The following is a 20,062-nucleotide window of genomic DNA, read 5'->3' as shown; positions in this document are numbered from 1 at the left end:
GTTTTAGCCGACTAACACATTGGCCAGATGTCTCGGAAGCGGTAGAGGTATCCATACTTTAACCCACCACATGTGAACTGCTGGTCGACGAACTGTAGCGCACTCATTTATATCGCTGCCTGGATAGAAGCTGGGGGATTTAAGAAACTTGCACCTTTGTTTAAACTCCTGCGCCAGGAGATCAAACCAAATCGGTGCCCTCCGAATTGCAAGTCCAGTGTGCTGTAACGCCCACGAATTATTTTCTGTTCGTGCTGTGACGGCATCAGCCAAAACTTTGGCCATGTATTTGAATTAATGGTAGACTTTTCACTTGTTAATTTACAAACTAGCTAGCTCGGATTGATTTTGATTTGCAAAGTAGTTTGCCAGTTCTTTGTAGTGTAATGGCATTTGCTTATGAAACCTTATGGCCCACACTTCTGGTAGTATTTTTTACCTTTTTTTTACCTGCGGTTTATTTTCGAATGTGGTATTTTTGGTTCGGTCTTAGCTATCTTAAACTAAATGTGAGAGTGATTACAGTTGTAGGATAAATATTTGCCATGTAAGCAGGAAGTGGCTGATTGCCATACATATGTTCAATATGTGCCTCTGCTGCAGTGCTGTTGCAGTGCTATATAGGTGAAACTGCGCTCAGGAAATATCTGGTATTGAATTCGTTCCATTACTCGTGGTGCTAGAGTACTGTGTTTTGTGTTGACGATGATATTTGATAGCCAATTGACACCGACGCTGCAGATCGTAAACGCTTGAACTTTTTCTTTTTTTTCCCCAACTACACTTTGTGATACGATGAGAGTCGGGTGTGGACCAATCAGTTTCAAAGACAATTCATATATTATCAGAGGATAATTGTTTTTTTACCCTTTTATCTGGCAACAAAATTGACACCTTTTTTACAAGGAGTCATTTTTGCATTGACCACAATACCAGCAGTCAGAATGCAAACAAATTTCAATTTCAAGGACAGTGCATACATTATCCGAGTTATGTTTTTTGTTTGCATTCTGACTGCTGGTATTGTGGTCAATGTAAACATGGCTCCTTGTAAAAAAGGTGTCAGTTTTGTTGCCAGATAAAAGGGTAAAAAAACAATTATCATATTTTGCTACTGGCAAATGAGGTTCCAATGGTGTTATCAGAGGATGTTTTTTGTTTGCGTGTTCACCACAAGTACGTGTGGTTAATGCAGACAGGATTCCTTGAAAAGGGATTCTGTTTGGTGTTTTCTCATCTTAACACAACTGTTTCATTGCCAGAAAGGGTAAAACGTATTGCTATATTTTTATACTGCCAAGAAAGGTCCCATATTGTAGTCTGGTGTCTCTCTGGGCTTCCTCGGGTGTGTTGTGTTACCCAGCATCGTTACGTTAGCGGCCGTGTTTGTCAGTCTTTGGGTTCCAGGGACGCTGTTGCCAGGGCATGGCCTCTGGTGATGCCGTAACCTGCCCGTGCCCCAGTCGTGAATGGGCTCCCCGCCCTTGCCGTGTTGCGGCTGTGTGGAGCTGCTGCGTTGCTCGGTTGCTCGCTTTGTTTACAAAAGGGGCTAAAAAAATCATTCTGTTTGCTCCATCGTAATGCCTACACGTGTTGAAAATGAACTTGATCTCTTGACTTTCAGGTGACGCGTGTATCCATGTGGTTGTGGTCTATAGATGTAACCAGTTGCTTTTTGTAAACAGAAAAAAAATGCTTATTTATACATTGCTCATGCCATGGTATGTATACCATACACTGTACTTTTCATGTCAATTGTGCGGAATAAAGAAGCTCATTTAAGTTTTTAATAGAGTTGTTAAAATAACCGTCCTAATTTTGAATCAAACCTGATATACGTAGGCGGTCAGGGTGCTAGCCTCTGATCGCTACACTCCAGCAAATTTCATAGGGACTTACATTACACATTCAACCGACGAATAATTTCAATTAAAGCCAGAAATGAATGCCCATGAAGCTCGGCGTCTCCGTGCTCAAGCGAGCGACGGTGTGAAGCTCGTCTCAGTGGCACTGGACCAGTGGCGGAAATTCCACTTGTCCATGGCAGGGCCAAGGACAATAATTATGGGGAACTTTATTCTCCGTCTTGCACTTACACCTTATAATTCCGCCTTTCATTTTAAAATATGAATAGACGCACCCCTGCCAGCAGTAATGACGGTCATTTGTAACTGTGTGTGCTATCGCATTAAACAATATACAATATGAAGGAAATGGAGCCTTCAAGTGAAAACATTGTATTTGCAAATTCTTTATGTATTACAGAATTGTATTGTTGATTTATTTTGATTGCCTAATTGTATTTCGATTTAAAGCTTTCGTGACTGCAGGGATTCATCTTCTTGGTTCTTTCGGTAAAGTCACGTAGAAGGGAAGTAATAAAATAATTAAAATAAAACATTATAAAATAATTATTTTATTATGTTTTATTTTTATTATTTTATTATGTTTTATTTTTTATTAGTAATACGTGACTTTACCGAAAGAACCAAGAAGATGCCTAATTGTACTTTGGAATGGTTAGCTCATTGACCTAATTGGGAATATGTAGCATCACTGTGCGTGCTCTCTACTTGAAAGTGTTTAAAGTCTCAGTGGGGAAAACCTAAAATATCAGAAGTAACCATGCGTTTTAAATTGCATTTGACGACTTTCCACTGCAGGCGGTGTCAAAGGAAACTGACGTGTGTTGCTCTCTGCACGTCTTGTGTGTGTGTGAACAGTCGCGCAGCGTGGACAAACAGCACGCTGTCATCAACTACGATCTGGTGCACGACCAGCACGTGCTCAAGGACCTGGGAAGCCTCAACGGCGTAAGTGCAAGTTCGTTGTTGGTTCACCTGGATAGTTAAAGCTAACACGTGGGTTCGTTGAGATAGTTGAACAGCTTGAGGCAAGACCCCGCTAGGCTTGTCCGTGCTTAATTTTACAACGCTTTTCCAAAGCTTCAGCGCGAGAAAACAAAGCTTCGTTGCTGCTGCCGCCCAGGTTTTCGCGGCTGTGCTGTTGTACAGCTTTCTGACACGTGTTTTCGGGTCGCGCCATGTGTTGTTCAACATTTGCTTCCACCCGCTGGAAGCTTCTTCGGTAACTGAATTGAGCAGCTCGTTATCTTTTATATCGCATTCTTGACACGAAAGAAGCCGCAACACCAGCAGCAGCAAGCAGCAAGCAACCCTATATATAAATGAGGGAGAGAGTGAGAAGATGCTCCCAAAACACGGGAGCGAAACGTTGTCGGACATCATGCCGAACGACATGCGGCACAGCTCGAAAACACATGGGAGAGCTATAAAGCTTCTTGCTTGCGTTGGACAATATAGCATACGCGGCCTTGGCATGTATCGGCAAGAGCTGTTTGTTTTGTTGCGTCACTTTTCAAGCAACACGATGAGCGAGGCTACTGTAAGGGTGAGCTGGGTGTTAAAAATGCAAGATGTTCAAAACGAGAGTGCTGCGGGCACAGCGATACATTTCGCCGGGTTTTAGGAGAATGCATTGTAACCTCACATCCCTCGGTGCCCTTTAACCGGGTCATATAGGTTCCATGAGGCGGCGGCCACGAGAGCAACACGGTCTTTTGTCGATATTTTTTTTTATTTTTGTGAGTGTCTTCAGCTTGTGCGAACGCTTGTGTGCACACTTTCTTATCAGTATAAAGTAGGAAATGGTTGCGAAGTGATTACTGCACTCTACTTTGGTCTATTCCACTTGGGTTCTACTTTTGGCCAAGGTCTCCATGAAGTCAGCTGATTCAGTAATCATCACCAGCCATGAGCTATGTTGAATAAAAGCAACACCTGGTCTGATAGGTCAACATCAAGTCTTGGATGACCCGGTTTATTGTTTGTCTGACTAAAACTAAACGTAACAACGGGTTCACCTATCAAACCTGCACCTGCCAGTGTTTTCAGAATAAAAGACAAATCTTCGTCCATTGTGCTCCTATTATGTAAATCAGCGTAAGTCAAAGTGTATCCAACAAATGGGATAATGCATTATATTCATATGAACCTGAGTTCGAATCCCGACCAAGGATGACATCAGTAGGCGAGTGATATATCGAAACCGGTCCTGGGCTACCCTTCACGAACCCCCCACTGATCCTCGTGTTGAGGTACGGCACAGACGAGAACCCCACGTGACCAACACGGTGTGGTGGGGGCAGGACAGAGGCCTTCATCTCCCTCTGGATTGAATAAAAGAGCTATTATTATTCAATGAAACTGATATATATTAAAAGCAAAAGAAAAATAACTAGAAGTTGAACTGAAAAAAAAGTATCTATTTGAAAGCAGACTGTAAGTTGAAACATAATAGAACTTGGCCTTGGATGTTCTTACAGCCATGTGTTTTATTTAATTTAACAAAAATGCACAGCTTGGGGTATTTTTTCATTTCCAGTGTTGTCCTGGTGATCACGTTGGTTTCCAGCTGCTATGACGGGAAGAGATGAAACGACTTTTCTGATCAATAATGTAATGCAATGGAAATTTGCGGTGGCTTTCTGTTCACTTGTTCACGTACTTTGTTTTTTTTGTTTTTTCTTTCAGACGTTTGTTAACGAAGTTCTGGTTCCCGATCAAACGTACGTCTCGCTCAAGCAAAGCGACGTTATCCGCTTCGGATATGATATCCTTTACAGCTTCTGTGGCAATGGAATGACAACGTTGGTAAAAGGCGTTTATTCCAGTCAAAAATGTGACATTTCTAAGACTTACTGAACATTAAAAAAAAAAATATATGTGTGTATGAAATACATCTGAAATCGGGAGTCTCGTCATACATTTTACTACCATGTGTTTAGAAAAAAATTGTAACACAAATATAATAGAATAATATTCTGACATGGGTATATTTAATTAAGTCATTCCATTTACACATATTTTAATAAATTGCGATGATAGTTTGGATACTAATATGATTGCGTAAACATCTGCGTGTCATTTACTATATACCACACATGTGGCCTTATGATGCCACATAGCTTCCCATTATTCATGAAGCCTCAAAGGATATTCAGATAAATTAGTAATTATAAAATTACAGCTGCTTCCAAGGCTACGATTCAACAGTCACTGCTGACATCTCCAAGTTCGTTACGAAGAGGGTGGCAAGGACTTGTGACAAAGTGTACGTCCAGTAGAAGCCAATGTATGTAATCTCTGTATCAAAAAAAAAATTCTATTTAAGTTTACGACTCACCCTCCTCGCCTCCCTGTCACAAGCAAGAGCGATGAGGTGGACTAGTCTCAGTATTCACTCCCCCATTCAGCCTTTAGTTAAGCTTCTTGCTCAGCGAGTGAATTATTTTCTTTTGTTTAGCGAGCTTGTTCTACACGGCTCGTTTTGGTCGGATATTTTGAGGTCCACTTTTAGGCCTTCCTTTGTTTCTTATGTGGCTTGAATTAGATGTCCTTTATCTGCAAGAGAATTATACATAATAGGCGCATATTTTCGTGAAAATATCATTGAGTGTTATTGAAATTTTATCACAGTTATCTATACATTTTTCATGATTCTAGGTTGCATTATTAATGACGTTATCACTAGTTAACCAGGATAAACCCTTGAGATTCATATCCTATTTCCAAGGGGGTTACTGGCAAGATAGCAGCATATCAGTTCCACTTAAGATGTATATAAAATAAGTCGGATGTAAATAAGTTATAATACACATCACACACCACTATAATACATTAATTTAGACTTGATAAAAAAAAATCTAATTTTCAAAGCGTGATATAAAATGGTTTAAAGAAAGGTATTCAACTTTGAGCTTTCAATAAAGAACCAAACAGTTTTAAAGAAAACAATCCCTTTCCTCTTATGCCGCCTTCCTGTGGCTATTAAAAAAATAGTTTCGGCTAGCACTCAGACGCTACACCGCCCAGAGATATAAAGAAAATACTGCACTTGTTTTTCTCGTGAGCTTTTTGGTCAAAGGATGCAGTTGTGGTGTAATGGATAACACACTGCAGTTGCAATCCAGAGGTTACTGTTCCGAGATCCTGGCACTTTGCCTCTGTCCATCCAGCAGAAGAGATGGTTTCACCACAGTCGATCGGTAGGCCACGTGCGGTGGGGTGAAGTGTAGGTACTGCCACCTCTTCCAAGACATCTGACCAACGTGGACGTGTAGGCCAAACATGCCCTCTAGAGGGGCTCTTGTGCTGCCTGTAGTTGAGGCCTTTCCACCGGCAGTTGCATGAGTAAGAAATTGCCGGGCTGCACCTTTACCCTTTGGTTTTATTAATGAAGTGATAACGTTTTCAGATGTGTACACGTGATGTTGCAGGTGTACGTCCAGGAAAATGTAAAAAAGTATTCCCATTTTACGAGGAGTTACCCACAGATGTGGTCATGCTGTACGGTTAAGCAATTCTGTCGGCAAAATACAAGTGGCTTGATTCATCGTATGCCCTGCTGTTCCATATTTATTCTGGAAGCCACTTTGCCGTGAAATTTCTCAATTTCTTGGATATAACACAACCGTTTGCAGTGTTTTTTGATTAGTTTGAATTGGTGAATTGCAGACACTGTTAAGCATTGTATTTTTCATTTATCGAAGCTTGCTTGCATAATGAACGGAGATATTGCTTCTGTTGTTTTGGAGCGGTGGTGCTCAAAATTAAATCTCCACTGGCATGTCTGTATATGTATGACAGTTGACAACGTGTAAAATCTGGTTTGTATAATAAACACCTCGTAGGTGATGTTTGTTAAAAATGGAAAACACTGCACTGCGTTGCTAGGCGTGAAATTTGGTCATTTTTGGACCATAGCAGTTACTATCCGTCTGGAGTTTGTCCATATTGCACATCTACCAATCCACAAAAGATAAAACAAAATATCTCTGTGTGCAAACAAGCATTGATATGGAGCTTATCTCCGTTTAATGGTCCTAACCTCATCAGTGGAAATTCCACCTTCCCAGGGCATATCTCAGGAAAAATGTACCCGTGGGTTTTGGAGCATTGGAACACCAGGGAAAGATTGGCTAGATTCCCACCCAGTGTTTGGAAATGGGGGGGGCGGGGGGGGGGAGAGTGGGGAAGCCATATGCTTTCCCACTTTACTTCTTGCCCTTCTCTTTTCAAAGCTGTTTCCACACATGCCTGATTTTACAACGACAACAAAAACGCAACAAGTTGTCCAAAAGGTGAGGAAACGGTTGAAATGACGTTTGCCTCCTGCTGCGAATCTGTAACGTCTCGCGCTGCTTTTTAATGCCCCGCAGATGGGGTCCCTAAGGCAAATGATAGTCGGTTCACGCTCGCGCATTTAAAACGTCGACAACAGCAAGCGTACGCTGACAGGTGGCTGTCGTGAAACAAGCTTTTGTTGCCTTTGGCCCTTAAAGAGCCTTATAATTTGGTCAAAAGTCAATGCGTCCACATGTTCAACAAATACTGCAGTGCATTCATCTCTGTTCATGGCCCCGAGCCGTTTGTGGATATTCGACGTTATTGTAGGGGCCAGTCTGTATGTAAGACAACCAGTCTGGAGGTCCCATAAAGATGGTACTGAACCTTCTGGGCTGATGGTGTACTGAACCTGTAATGTTAACTTAATTCAGTATATCTCTCCGACTTGTTTTTGGGTTGCACCACGTGTTATTTATTATATCTGATGTTTTCCTTCTTGAAGAAGCTGACACCGCGCGGAGCGAAACGTCCGATTTCATCGCAAACAATATGCCGAACAATACACGCGGCACATTTCAAAAACACTTTGGGTTAGATTAACAGCACAGTTGTGAAAACCTACTCCTTAGTAACGCAGTATTCTGTTCTCAATATTATCGTGTGGCCTCTTAATTTTCTTGCTGTACTCAGATGTAAATGCATACATGTCTGAGTGATTACAATTGTCACGTTAATATTTAAATTTTGTATCCAAATATATTCTGTTACGTAAGGTCTTGCTACAGCTAATAATTAGTCTGCTGCATAATCCTAGTAATCTCACTAAAAGGCAACATCCAGTTATAGACCGTGCAAAGTTACCAGCATTAATGGATAAACCATGGATATTCTAACATTAGTTCAGTCGAATCCACGGATGTGTGTGTTTACGTGAAATTCTCAACGTGCATGCGTCGGTGAAGGAAATGTTTAAAGTGACCTTTTTATAATAAGAGATACAAGCTGCAGATGACTCCATTCACTTGTTTATTTTATTCTTGGACCTCTGTTTTTTGGGCCATTGGAGGCCTTGAATATGTATTCAATATTTATTTCTACTGGAGGAATCCGATGAGTTATACAGTTCTTTGTTAACAGATGTCCAGTCGGGATGGGTAAGAATGTTACATCAACAAACAATTCATAAACACGATGGTAGTGCAGAGTACAAGAATGGTAAAGAAATCGCCCAAAAACATACAGATAAAACCAAACCATTCCCATCCTGCCGGGTAAAGCCCACTGGGGTCTTCACGCTCATACCTCACTGTTTCACCGGTGTCTCCTTGCAGTGCTCTTCACACATCTGCCTGTCCGTCGCAGTCTCTTTCAACTGAGACAACGTCCAATCCCATCCACATTTTCATTCTAAGTGCTTTCAATCATAATTTACCACAACCCGTATTGCCATGAACGCTGCTTTATAACAGACAAATAATAATGTATATAGCGGTGCGCTAATGTTTCGGGCAATGACAGTTTCTGCAGAGTCATTGCCTTAAATATTAGGCGACTACTTATTTTATCAAACGTTGTGAACGAGCGTTTTGTGTTTGTCCTTGAGTGCCCCTGCTATAGTAGCCCATTATTTTTTTTATGGCAATCACATTAAAACGTGCGATAAAATACACACAGCCGTGCGCTTTTCCTGCCATGCCTTTTGCATTTCGAGTAGCTTGTGTTAATTATATTACAATTGAATGCTAATTACTGTTTATTTATTCTAAAAAGATAACAACTCAGAATTTTTTTTTGCATGTGCATGCATTTGCGATGAACACCTAATGGATAGCCAGTGTACTTGGTGCTGCTGTTCCATTGTCATTGGCTGCTTTATTGGATGTTGGCGGCTCATTGCAGAGTAATCCAGCACTTCTAATACAGAGGGTTAGCAGACCACACGTGGTGCGAAACGCCGTTTGTGTTGGCCGTCGAGGTGCCATACCATGGCTCGCCAGAGGAGGTGGTACAGCAAGCGTGGACTAATCTCCATCTGTTCCATCTTGATGGGAGAGTGCTGCTCCCGTTACACGAGTAGATTTTCTTTGAGTTCTCCGGTTTTCTCCCATGTATAAGCCGTCCTTAAGTGGCTGAACACAACTTCAAATGTAAACAACAATGCAGGGCCCTCGCTGGAAACGTGTCCCTCTGACTCGGTATGGCTTCCTGGGTAAATAATAATAATTGTTGATATTGTAGCTGCCTGAGTCCAGAGGTGAAACCTGAAATGAATCGTGATCAGTTGCCAGTGGAAAGATCCATAGATTGAAGTAATGCAATCTCTCTTACGGTTTGAGATATAGAAACAAGGTTGTATCATTGCCTTTTCACATCGCTGAATTAATGCGGTGACGAAATGCACGTGGTTTATGCGCGTACGCACACCTGGTTAGCACTGGCTTAACCATATTGGTGTCCTGTATACACCGCAAGGTCTTCATGCAGTGTCTATATCTTATATGAGAATCCACTTGTCTGTAATGATTCGACTCAATTTTAAGCAGGATATGACGACGTTTCATACTGTCAAGCAGAATATAAGACGCACATAAAATGAAGCCGTCAATTAAGACGTACATGTGCTGCCTGTTCTGTTTCAGCAGCCGAGAGAGATCGGCTGAAGCTTCACTTTTATTCCTTAACAGTCGATTACATCCCAATGTGTACACAGTGGAGAAAGGGGAGCACAAGGTGCCCGAAGAAGCCTTGAGGGTGAGTAATTCACAACGTTCATGCAATGAAGCACTGTGTAAGCAACGAGAGTACATGTGGGGGCACAGGCAAAGTGTGTTTACTCATATAAGGCCGCCACACCAGCCGGCCTGTGGCAGTCTCTCCGAGTACCGGATGTGTTTAGTGATATCACACAGCCATGATTGTCATCTATAAAACTGTCCTATTTTCTCAAACATAGAACGGTTTGGTGAAAAAAATATATATCTAAGAATAGGGTTTACCCTTTTTGGAAATTAAACAGGTGTGTTAAGATCTTCAAACACAAAGTCGATACCTTTTGCAAGGCATGTTATATTGACAGAAAAGGGTATATTTTTTCATCATTTTGATACTGGCCAAATGTCCCATAGATATAGAACGTTTTGCATGATAGCTTTTAAAAATGTTCACAGTGCATACATACTTGAGTTTAAGGGTTGTGCAAAGTAACATTGTTTTATACATTTTGGAGAACATTTGCTGTAGCATGTACACTCTACTGCTGGGATAACAAACTCGCGTGCAGTTACAAATTTGGATTTATAAAGTATCCAAACGCATCCACAGTTCAAGATGCTGTAGGAATGGAGGAGTGTGCAAATTGAGAGAAAAAATGAATTCATTTTTGGGAGAGAAAGTCATGAGGGGTGGATTACTACAGGGGGGAGGAGATAAATGAGATGACATTGCGGTAAAAGTGCGAATGAGGACTCTTCATAGAGGGAGACAGTCACAGACAGGAGGGGTTGGTGGAAGGTCTTGAGCCTGGACTTGCAGGGAGTCGTGAGTGCCGATAGCCAGTGGGAAGACATTCCCATGAGGGAAGATGTGTAGAAGGAGTGACCTGCTTGTTTACCTGGGACATTAACTAGAGGCTTTGACAGAAGGCCTTTGTTGTTCGAACAGAGAACACGTAAAGGGGAGGAGCTCAAGATGAGGTGGGGGAGAGGTAGGTGGGGGACAAGTCCGTAGACGATGTTTAAGACGGTGAGGCTGATCTTTTAGTAGAATTATATTGGGAGCAATGGGAGGCAGTGAAGGGATCTGAATATTCAGGTAATATCTGGATCATTGCCGCAGGTAAAACGTCTGTGGTGGGATAAAGTATTTGGTGTGCATATTTACAAACACTGTAATCGCCATCATTTGTTAAAATGTTTTCACGAGGTCTCCTAAACAAACACTAAAAGTGTGTGACGTTTGACTGTGGCCTGTGTAAAGATAATATTTATACCTGTGTGAGGCTCTTGCTACCTTTGGCAGGGACATGTGGGTTCGCTGAGACTGTGGCTATGGAATGTGCATGGACCCACCTGTTGTTATGGTTTTGAAAGTTTAGGAATGTTTGTGTTTCTAACTGCTTTTCCATAAGCATAATTTATACCGTATTCTCCAGATTACACTACACTTTGGAAAGCTAAACCCATCCCAAACAAGTGCCCGGTGTGAATCAAGTTACTTAAACCCAGTCACGCACACACACACAGGACCGCAAAGTGGAATACGTTTTACACCGTCGCTGACGCAAGTGTGCGTGCGCATGTGTGACCACCAGCACGAGGGGTACAGCAGCACGATGCAGAGGCTGCAGGAGGAGCGTGGGGCCACCGCGTTGGAAGCGGCCACCTCGGATCAGGCCGCGCAGGATGACGGGCAAGCGGCGGCGGGCTCCTCGCAGGCCCCCGATCACGAGGCGGCTGTCGACGGCAGCAGCAAGGGCGCTCAGGGTGAGCCGCGTGGGAGGTCGTCGTCGCGTGGGCGCGAGGACTTTGCCTTGCGTTGACCGCTATCGCCACTTACCTCTGCAGTCCATGAGACCTAAGTGGGGGTATTTTTCGGGACTTCATATTATATGTTGAACTTCTATCGCACCGTACGTAGCCAACCGTGGTAATTGGAGGTGCGGGGGAAGGATAAACTAAACACAGACGGCAGTTCTAAGGAAACTCGTTTTCAGTCTAGATTTAAAAGTGCATATAGCTCCAGTGGCTTCCTAATATCGGAAGGATGAGCATTGTAGATGGCCGCAGAAGTGGATGTGAGAGAGCGCGATGCAGTGACCGTCGCTGGATAGGGCAGATGGCAGACAGCTGCTGCAATTTCTCGTTTCAGAGAGCAATTGCAAGATAATAACAGTGGTTGGTTGCCAACTCTTTTATAGCATATGCCATTATACTGCAAATGGATAACTGCCGAACAAGAAAAATGACCTTTATTAAATTACGATGTGATAACATAGCTTACCATATGTACGTGTAACAAATACTACTGGTTGAGTGTGTGTCTTTTAAGATTGTGCAGCTGAAACTCTGCTTCAAGCTCCTAAACAGTAAATGCTGTGTACAGATAACCTTTATGTCCAACTAAAAGCCATCCGAGATCACGTCTCCTGTTCAATGGACATCTTAGTTTAAATAAGCACAGCAACACGGATGCAATAGGAGTTCCTCATTAGTGAGTGTAATTGCTTGTTAAAGCATGGCTGGAGTTGGAATTGTGCTGGTGGATTTTAAGATGTGTAATGGCGATGTCCTCATCTATGTTGTTACCCTGCTTGTGTGTGTGTTCAATACACTACTCGTAATGAAGACATTCCCAGAATGCATTATATTCCCAGAAGGCACTATATTTCCAGAATGCAGTATATTCTCAGAAGTACTATAAAGATTAACCTTTTTTGAGACTCTTGTCCAGGCTGTAACTCAAAACCTGTGCACTGACTTTGACCATTTTCATAATAACCATTCTGGCAAATTGCCCGATGATGCTGGATGCAATTACCAGCGAAACGTCGTACTCAAAAATTGTAAATGTTGTGGTTTCACTCTTCAACACACCGGTGGGCTAAAGCAGTGAACTATTTGTCTTTTGTCAACGTGACACTTTTTTGCTGATTGGCCGTGTCGGGTGGTGGAGGGTTACGACACATTTATAAATAACGCGATCTAACCCAAAAACGTTCATTATGAATAATAATGGTCGCGAAAGCCTACGTGTTAAACTAATTTGACCATTTTAATTGTTGTCTGGCAACTATAGCTCACTTGTAGTTTGCCTGGTCACAATCCATTAAGATTGACAAAACATTTCTTACAGGGAGGGTGCCACTGTAGCATTATGTTTCAAACTTAACTGCTCCTAAATAAATAAATAACACTTAATGTTTTTTAATTCAAATATATGTCCATATTTTACAAAAAAATTCAAACGTGTGTTGCTTGAGATATCTGGGCAATGATTAAAGATGTTGAGCAAATACAAGCCAGGAGGAATAGCAAAAATCAACAAAAACTTTGGCCTAGAGTGCCTTTTCGTGAAAACGTGTGAACCCATGAAGTGGTAAGGGAATCATAAACTCGAGCAACATGACTGCAAATGCAATTCATTGGGACGGATGTAATAATGAGGGAAGGACGAGGGCTCTGTGCCTACGTTAAGCACACGGGAAAGGAGGAGATTATGCTAATCTGCTGAATCATTTGGTCAAGGGGAACGGCCGTTTTCAAGGTGATAATGAGCCCGGGTATCCTGGAAAAATGCCACAATCGTTTCTGCACGCCTGAATGCTTATTTGGAAATGTATTCACAGTTTCCCTATTTCCTATTTTCACACCACAGTTATATTCAGTTTAAAATATATTTTTTTCATCATTGGGACTGCACACCGGTTGGCAAGGGATTGCTGCGATGGCATATGTATATATATATGGTGAACTTTCACACCGTACATAGGCAACCATGCTAATCTGTGGGTCTCTGTAGGTCTCTGCGTGTTTGTGGATCTCTGGATCTCTTTGGGTCTCTGGATCTGGGTGTCTGTGGGTCTCTGTATGTATGTAAGTTGAACTTCTTTCGCACCGTACGTAGGCGACCGTGCTAATCTGTGGATCTCTGTGGGTCTATGGGTGTCTGTGGGGCTCTGGGTGTCTGTGGGGTTCTGTGTGTGTATGTATGTATGTTGAACTTTCTTACCGTACGTAGCCGACCGTGCTAATTGGAGGTGCGGGGGAAGGACAACAAACTCAACACAAAAGCAGTTCTAAAGAAATTAGTTTTTATTCAAAAGTGCACAGCTCCAGTCGCTTCCTAATATCGGAAGGAAGAGAGTTCCAGACGCCCGCAGAAGCGCATCTGAAAGCGCCGCGCGATGCGGTGACCGTCTTCGTTCGATCGTTAGACAAAAGCCTTTGCTGCTGCTGCTGCTGCGAGGATAAAAAGGCGCGCATTGGGCTTGCAAATCTGGTCGATGCTTAATTGATCCTCTGGCACAGCATTTGTAGCAAATGTGGCAAGTTTCGTAACCCCCCTGCCTCTGTTCACCCAGCAGCATAAATATCTACACCACGGTTAGTCGATCGGCAGGCGAGGTGTGGTGGGGTCAAGTTTGGGTACTCTAAGATCTTCCAAAATGTGTGGCCAGTGTGGAAGCACAGGCCAAAATATATTTTCTGGAGCTCCCTCTGGTAAGAACCCATTCCACCAACAGTGGTGTGATGCTCTGTTCACTGGGAATGTTCAAACCAGACAATTCCTCACTTTGTGTCTTACGCTTTTAAGGTACAAATGAGATATAAATTGTATTTGTAAAAAAATATTAGAAATTTAATTATAATGAATATAACCAATACTTTATGAGTTTTGGCTGAACTCAGCAACTGTATGTCTCCGTATTACAGTACTGAAAAAATATCTGACTCATAACCGTTACAGACACATAGTTTCCTCTCAAATGTCAGTGGCGTTGTCTAACAAAGTGGAAATGGAGAACATTAAAGCCCGTAAGCTACTTTCAAAGGCATTAGGATTATGCTGATTTTGATTTATTTTGAGCAAATGTGTGTGTTTTGATCATGCGGCTGTGTACGTGGGAGTGAATGTGAATATTATGCCAGTGTATCAAGGTCGGTGTGTACAGCGTGCATGTACAGTATGGGTGATTGCGGTGACGGTTACAGTGATGCGTGGAGCAATGTAACATAGCCCGAGTGGCCCAAGTGAGATCCATTAATTAATACACATTTTGAATTAATCTTCCCTCAATCTAAGTTCCTATAGTCACCATCATCATCAACCACGTATTTATGTTGAACTTTTTAGCATCGTACATAACCAACCGTGCAAATAGGAGGTGCGGATGAAGGACATCCATGTTCTATTCACTGCTGGATGAGTGCCTCTCCATGCCGATTCCATCCCTCATGGTTCCTGCGATGCCACAATCACAAGCCCGCTCCTACACCTGAGCTGAGCTCATTGCTTCTTCTCCACTGTGGTTTGTACGCACTCTTATCCATCAGTCACCATCCCTTCCAGCGATGTGTATTCCATTGATGTTTTATATTTAATTTTTATACACTGTATAGTCGTAGGAAGAAATATAAAAGGAAGTTTTTTTTTTAACAGCAGGGAAGTCAGCGGCACGGATGGCAGGGGGGAGTACGTTCCAGACTTTTGGAGCAGCAGAGGAGAATGAGTGACAGAGGAAAAGGAGGAAAATTCAGAGGAGAACGAGTAACAGGAGATCGAGTGAGATTCAAAGTCAAGATGTTCCCCTGTAATTGCTTGCTCACACCACGGCTATTGGAAGGGCCTCCACTAGAGGGAGCTCTAGAGAACTCCTCTAGAGGGTAAATCTTGGCCTACTCTTCCACGCTGGTCAGACGTCTTGAATGGGGTGGGAGTAACCCCAATGTGTACCCCATTACACGCGACTTGCCAATCAACTGGCAGAGATGCACCCATTTGAGACGTTTGCCATTGATTCAAATACTGAGCCAGGAGACTTGCGATATTCGGAAGCCACTGAAGCTATGCACTTTTACAGCTAGATTGAAAACTTGTTTCTTTGGAACTGCTTTTTATGTTTAGTTTGTCCTTCCTCTGCACCTCTGAGTAGCCTGGCTGGCTACGTACGGTGCGAAAGAAGTTCTACATACTTGCGACATCTCAGTGGACGTCCTCTTGGACGGATTCCAGATGTTGGCTTCCACATACAGACAAAACTGGTGACCTCTCAACTGAAGTCCAGTGGGATAACCAATTAAACAAATATTAACTCTACATGTTGCTGTACATTCCTTACTGAAAGTGAATTAATGCAAAGCCTATGTCTACACCTGTATAGAAAGCAGACGTTATTGGAATGCAATACTTCTAGGGATAGGGGATTTTTCAGTTTTTTTAATGCCCCTGTAAACTGAATTTAAAAAATACAAGCTTATGCAAGCAGTGCATGCAAATCTAGAATGAAATAACATTGATGATGTCTGGTTATGAAAACGTGATGCCACTTTTTCAGGATGAGTGCCCCAAGCAGACCACATTTGTATCTGAATATTATTATTATTCGTCTACTCTAGTTATATTTGTTTTACTTATACCACCCAAGAGGCATCTTTCAACAGCACTGCAGAATGGAATCATGGATCCATCTTGTCTGGGAAAAAAAAGTTCCGTCTGCTTTAGTGTGAGCACAATACGGTCTTACAACAGTGTAGAGTTGTATAAAACCTTGACATAAGATAATTGGGTTATTTTAAAACAAATTAAGTTAACACGTTATGCTTATAGGCGTAATTAAACAACACATTAAAACCCATCTTATCCACAATGTTGTCGACACCAGCATTAATGTATTGCAAACTCCTGTTATTCATTGTTTATTTTAAAGAGGATTGTCATGATCTTCGTGTGTGTGTCATGTGCAATGGGTCACAGCAGGGCAATGTATCATGGCAACTCTAGGGAAGTGCTTGTTAAAAAAAAATCTAATAACTGAGAGCTTCCTGCTATTCATTTTGTTTACACCATCTCATTTGCAATCACATCGCATGTTGATGAATATACTCCTGCACTGATAGTGCAGTGCAATATTTTACTCCATCGTTGAGTTCACCGTGCCATGAATGTGGTATGTGGTGGTTGTGGTTGTGATAGTGGTACTGCAAATGTCCATTTTGGAGTTTATTTTGCACAGTAATCTGAGTAGCAGCCTATGACCAGACCACCCAAAATGCGCCGATCTCTGCAGATCTCGGCAGCTAAGCAGGGTGGGTGAACACGATGCATAACCACGCTGTAAAGGTGGGAAATGTAGAAGTAAAATCCCTTGTTATGCTCTACTTCTATGCTCCCACATCTTAGCTGCCTGTATTCACAAACCCCCACTGACCTGGGTGGTGAAGCAGAGTCAAATACAGTGACCCTCGTTTCCAGCACGGCATGGGTAGGGCCCTCATCCAGCAGTGGATTTACCTAGGTGCGTACAAGCCCACGTGTATCAGCATGCATGGCGCACATACTGCACCGGAATGCTCGTGGAATATGTGGGGTTGTGTATGTGGGTCAGGGGAGGTCTGTGCGCAGTCTACACACACACACGGTATGTGTAACTCTCGTGCGTCTATACAGGATGTGCTTCGAGCCGCACATGCGAAATGTAGGGTAAAGGCGCCTAGAATTTAGGAGCATTGCATACTGCAAAGAAAGCGAAGCAGTCGCTACCCACGTGCGCTCGACATGTTGCAAGCAGCATGTCCTACCTAGCACACGAGCTTCTGGCTTTTGCAGGTTAAAGGGACATTCGCTCGCCTTGGTGACTAAGCTGACAGCTGGGGCGAGTGGAGTGCAGTCACGAAGGGAGGGGGGTTGCTGGAGGGGTTGCGGCTCCCCCACGAGAAAGCATTGCTCCCTCCCCCCCACTATATTGACCCCAGACCCCGCCCTCCCGTTTGATCTCTTTCGCATAATACGTTGTTGTACGCCACCGGTGGTGACTTAAGGTCAGCTGCTGCACCTGATGCCCACTCACTGCTTGGCTTGCAAAAATTCACAAAGAATTGCCGCAAAACATTGTTAACGTGGAAGGGAAGGCCAAACGACGTCGGGAGGGGCTCTCTTGAGCTCTCTTGTGTTCCGTGGACATGAGGCCCTCAAGAGTAGTAGGTAGGCCCTTCAGTACAGGAGGCCCTCAAGAGTAGTAGGTAGGCCCTTCAGTACAGGAGGCCCTCCAGTAGTAGTAGGTAGGCCCCTCAGTACAGGAGCCCCTCCAGAGTAGTAGGTAGGCCCTTCTGCCAGCAGTGATGCAAGCAGCCAACGCAGGGCTGCACCTTTAGCTTTTTAATGGCCTCCATTGCGTTGTTTCTAGTTTTTGTGAGTCTGAAATGTTAGGCACTCATCTAAATTGCACGAATTGTTAATACCGGAATATATTCTTCCTGGCACAAATTGTTGCACGTATCGTGAGCATAAGAATCTAGTTAAATTGATGAATCCATGATTTGTTGCATGCCTACTCACAGCACCTACTCGCTGTTAATCCTTCACCTTTAAAGGTTCTGCTGTGTAAACTGTAACGCGCGGTAACACTGCTTAAAGCGTAACATTCTTCAGCTAAACGCTTGCAAGTGTTTAGAATGTATCGTGTTAAATTTTCCAGTTACAAACCTGGCTGCCCGCTGTAGTAGGGCTAGGTATGAGGTGAAATGTGCCAGAAAAAAACATGCAATATTCCTACATTGATTGTGGAAAATGTGCGCGATTGATCGAGCGTTGGAGCAGTGCCGTTCATTATGGTGTCACGGTGATGGTCGTTGCTCTAATGCTCGTTTATGAAACAGTGGTGGGTATTTGAAAATAGCTACATTCTTTAACGTGCTCGCATATTCCGGCGCAATGGAATGATGCAAAACAGATGTTAACGGTCGCCTGAAAAATGTGTGCGTGCCCGCTTGTGTGTGATGTGTGTGTGCGCGTGCTAGTGTTGGCAGGCTGAATTTCAGTGCAATCTGCTTCTGGGGGTGTGAGTGGACAAAGCAAGACTGATGAATTAGACACTCTCTTCAATGTGTTTGTCAGTGTGGACACATATATGCAAGCGTACATTTATGTTTCTGTAAATTGGGGTGTTTCTACTTGTGGCTGTAGGCGTGCATATAGGGAGTGGTGGTGTAGCTGTAATTGCACCGAGCTAATGACCCCAGTAGCCTAGGATAGAGTGTTTGCCATCCGTTTCAAACAATACGTGAAATTAGGACTCATCAGCACGGTATAGTCGCTGCTGCAAAGTGCACCTCCGCATCTGGTTTCCATTTGCAGGCTTTGCAGGAGTGACCAATGGTGACAATATATTTAATTATATTTTAAATAGAATGACTTGTGTACTTGTGCATGCACTGCATATATCACCCCCGAGCATATATCAATTAGGATTAAAGATAATACAATTGAGATGCAAAAGCTGGGATTATTTTTAGTATTAATGCTCAGGATCTGGGTCAACAACAATGACAAATCACATTAACCATTAAATTTGCGTGACGTTAAGGCAGACGTGTTAACGATAATTGGGTTAAAACTGGACGAGGTTCAACTGAGGCCATCTGGTAAATGTAAGTGGCACTCTGTTGACAGCCACCATTCTCATGCGGTCATTCAGTCACGTCTAACAAGGCCTTAGCTTGCTTTGGTGCTGCTGGATTCTGAACAGCCGTAGGTTGCATTATGGCCTCTTTTAGCATAACAGAATAGAGGTCACGAAAACAGAAGTCCACACGCGTTGTAATCGTCGATTAAAAGTTGCGTTAAAAGATGGTGTGGGGGATGCGGTAAGAAGGAGAAATTGGTTGGTCAGGCGATTGAGAAAAAAAATCCTTGATTTGATGCAATGCATAAGCTGGTAGCTGCATAGCAGCAGACTTGTGAATGTGGAACTATCGTGCATCCTTGTGCTGACCGGTTTGAGTCAGTGCTCTTTGACTCATTGTTACTTGACTCATTGCTACAGAATGTATACGAGTCGCTATTTTCGTCATTCATAACCTCTGCTTTTATATATTCTATCGTCATTTTGCACAGAATGGCCGGCTGCCCTTGCTTTCAGTGACATGTATTGGAGCCTAGCTCTTGTGGTGTCTACCATAGCCCAATTGCGATTCGAGTTATCTTCAAGGCTTAACATTCGAACGCTGGGCACTGCATTGTCCGTTGCAGTCTCGCTCGCGTGCCACGGCTTCATTGACAATTGAGGCCGTCGTTTTGCTAATGCATCGCTAAAGCTGCCCCCCGATTGTGCGAGTGTGAGGCCAAGGACCTCCTGTGCAGGTGGCACGGACTGCAGTGACCAGATGAGAGTTGACTGGTGTGGAATCCACTCTGTCATA

General features: G+C 43.0%; 1 protein-coding gene across 4 annotated transcripts in view; it reads left to right on the top strand.

Moving 5' to 3' along the window:
• LOC144729589 (centrosomal protein of 170 kDa-like) overlaps positions 1 to 20,062 on the top strand; it is a 77,626-nt gene that overhangs the window by 20,106 nt on the left and 37,458 nt on the right. For all 4 annotated transcript variants that reach the window (XM_078609949.1, XM_078609946.1, XM_078609947.1 and 1 more), the window contains exons 4-7: positions 2,724 to 2,813; positions 4,554 to 4,634; positions 9,843 to 9,899; positions 11,458 to 11,629. In XM_078609949.1, coding sequence (XP_078466075.1) covers positions 2,724 to 2,813; positions 4,554 to 4,634; positions 9,843 to 9,899; positions 11,458 to 11,629 — 400 coding nt within the window. The remainder of the gene's footprint in view (positions 1 to 2,723; positions 2,814 to 4,553; positions 4,635 to 9,842; positions 9,900 to 11,457; positions 11,630 to 20,062) is intronic.

The sequence above is a fragment of the Lampetra planeri genome, chromosome 33, assembly GCF_965212315.1.
Source record: "Lampetra planeri chromosome 33, kcLamPlan1.2.h2, whole genome shotgun sequence".
Taxonomy (NCBI): Eukaryota; Metazoa; Chordata; class Hyperoartia; order Petromyzontiformes; family Petromyzontidae; genus Lampetra; species Lampetra planeri.
Note: the sequence above shows the minus strand (reverse complement) of the source record. Positions and strands in the feature narration are given on the sequence as shown.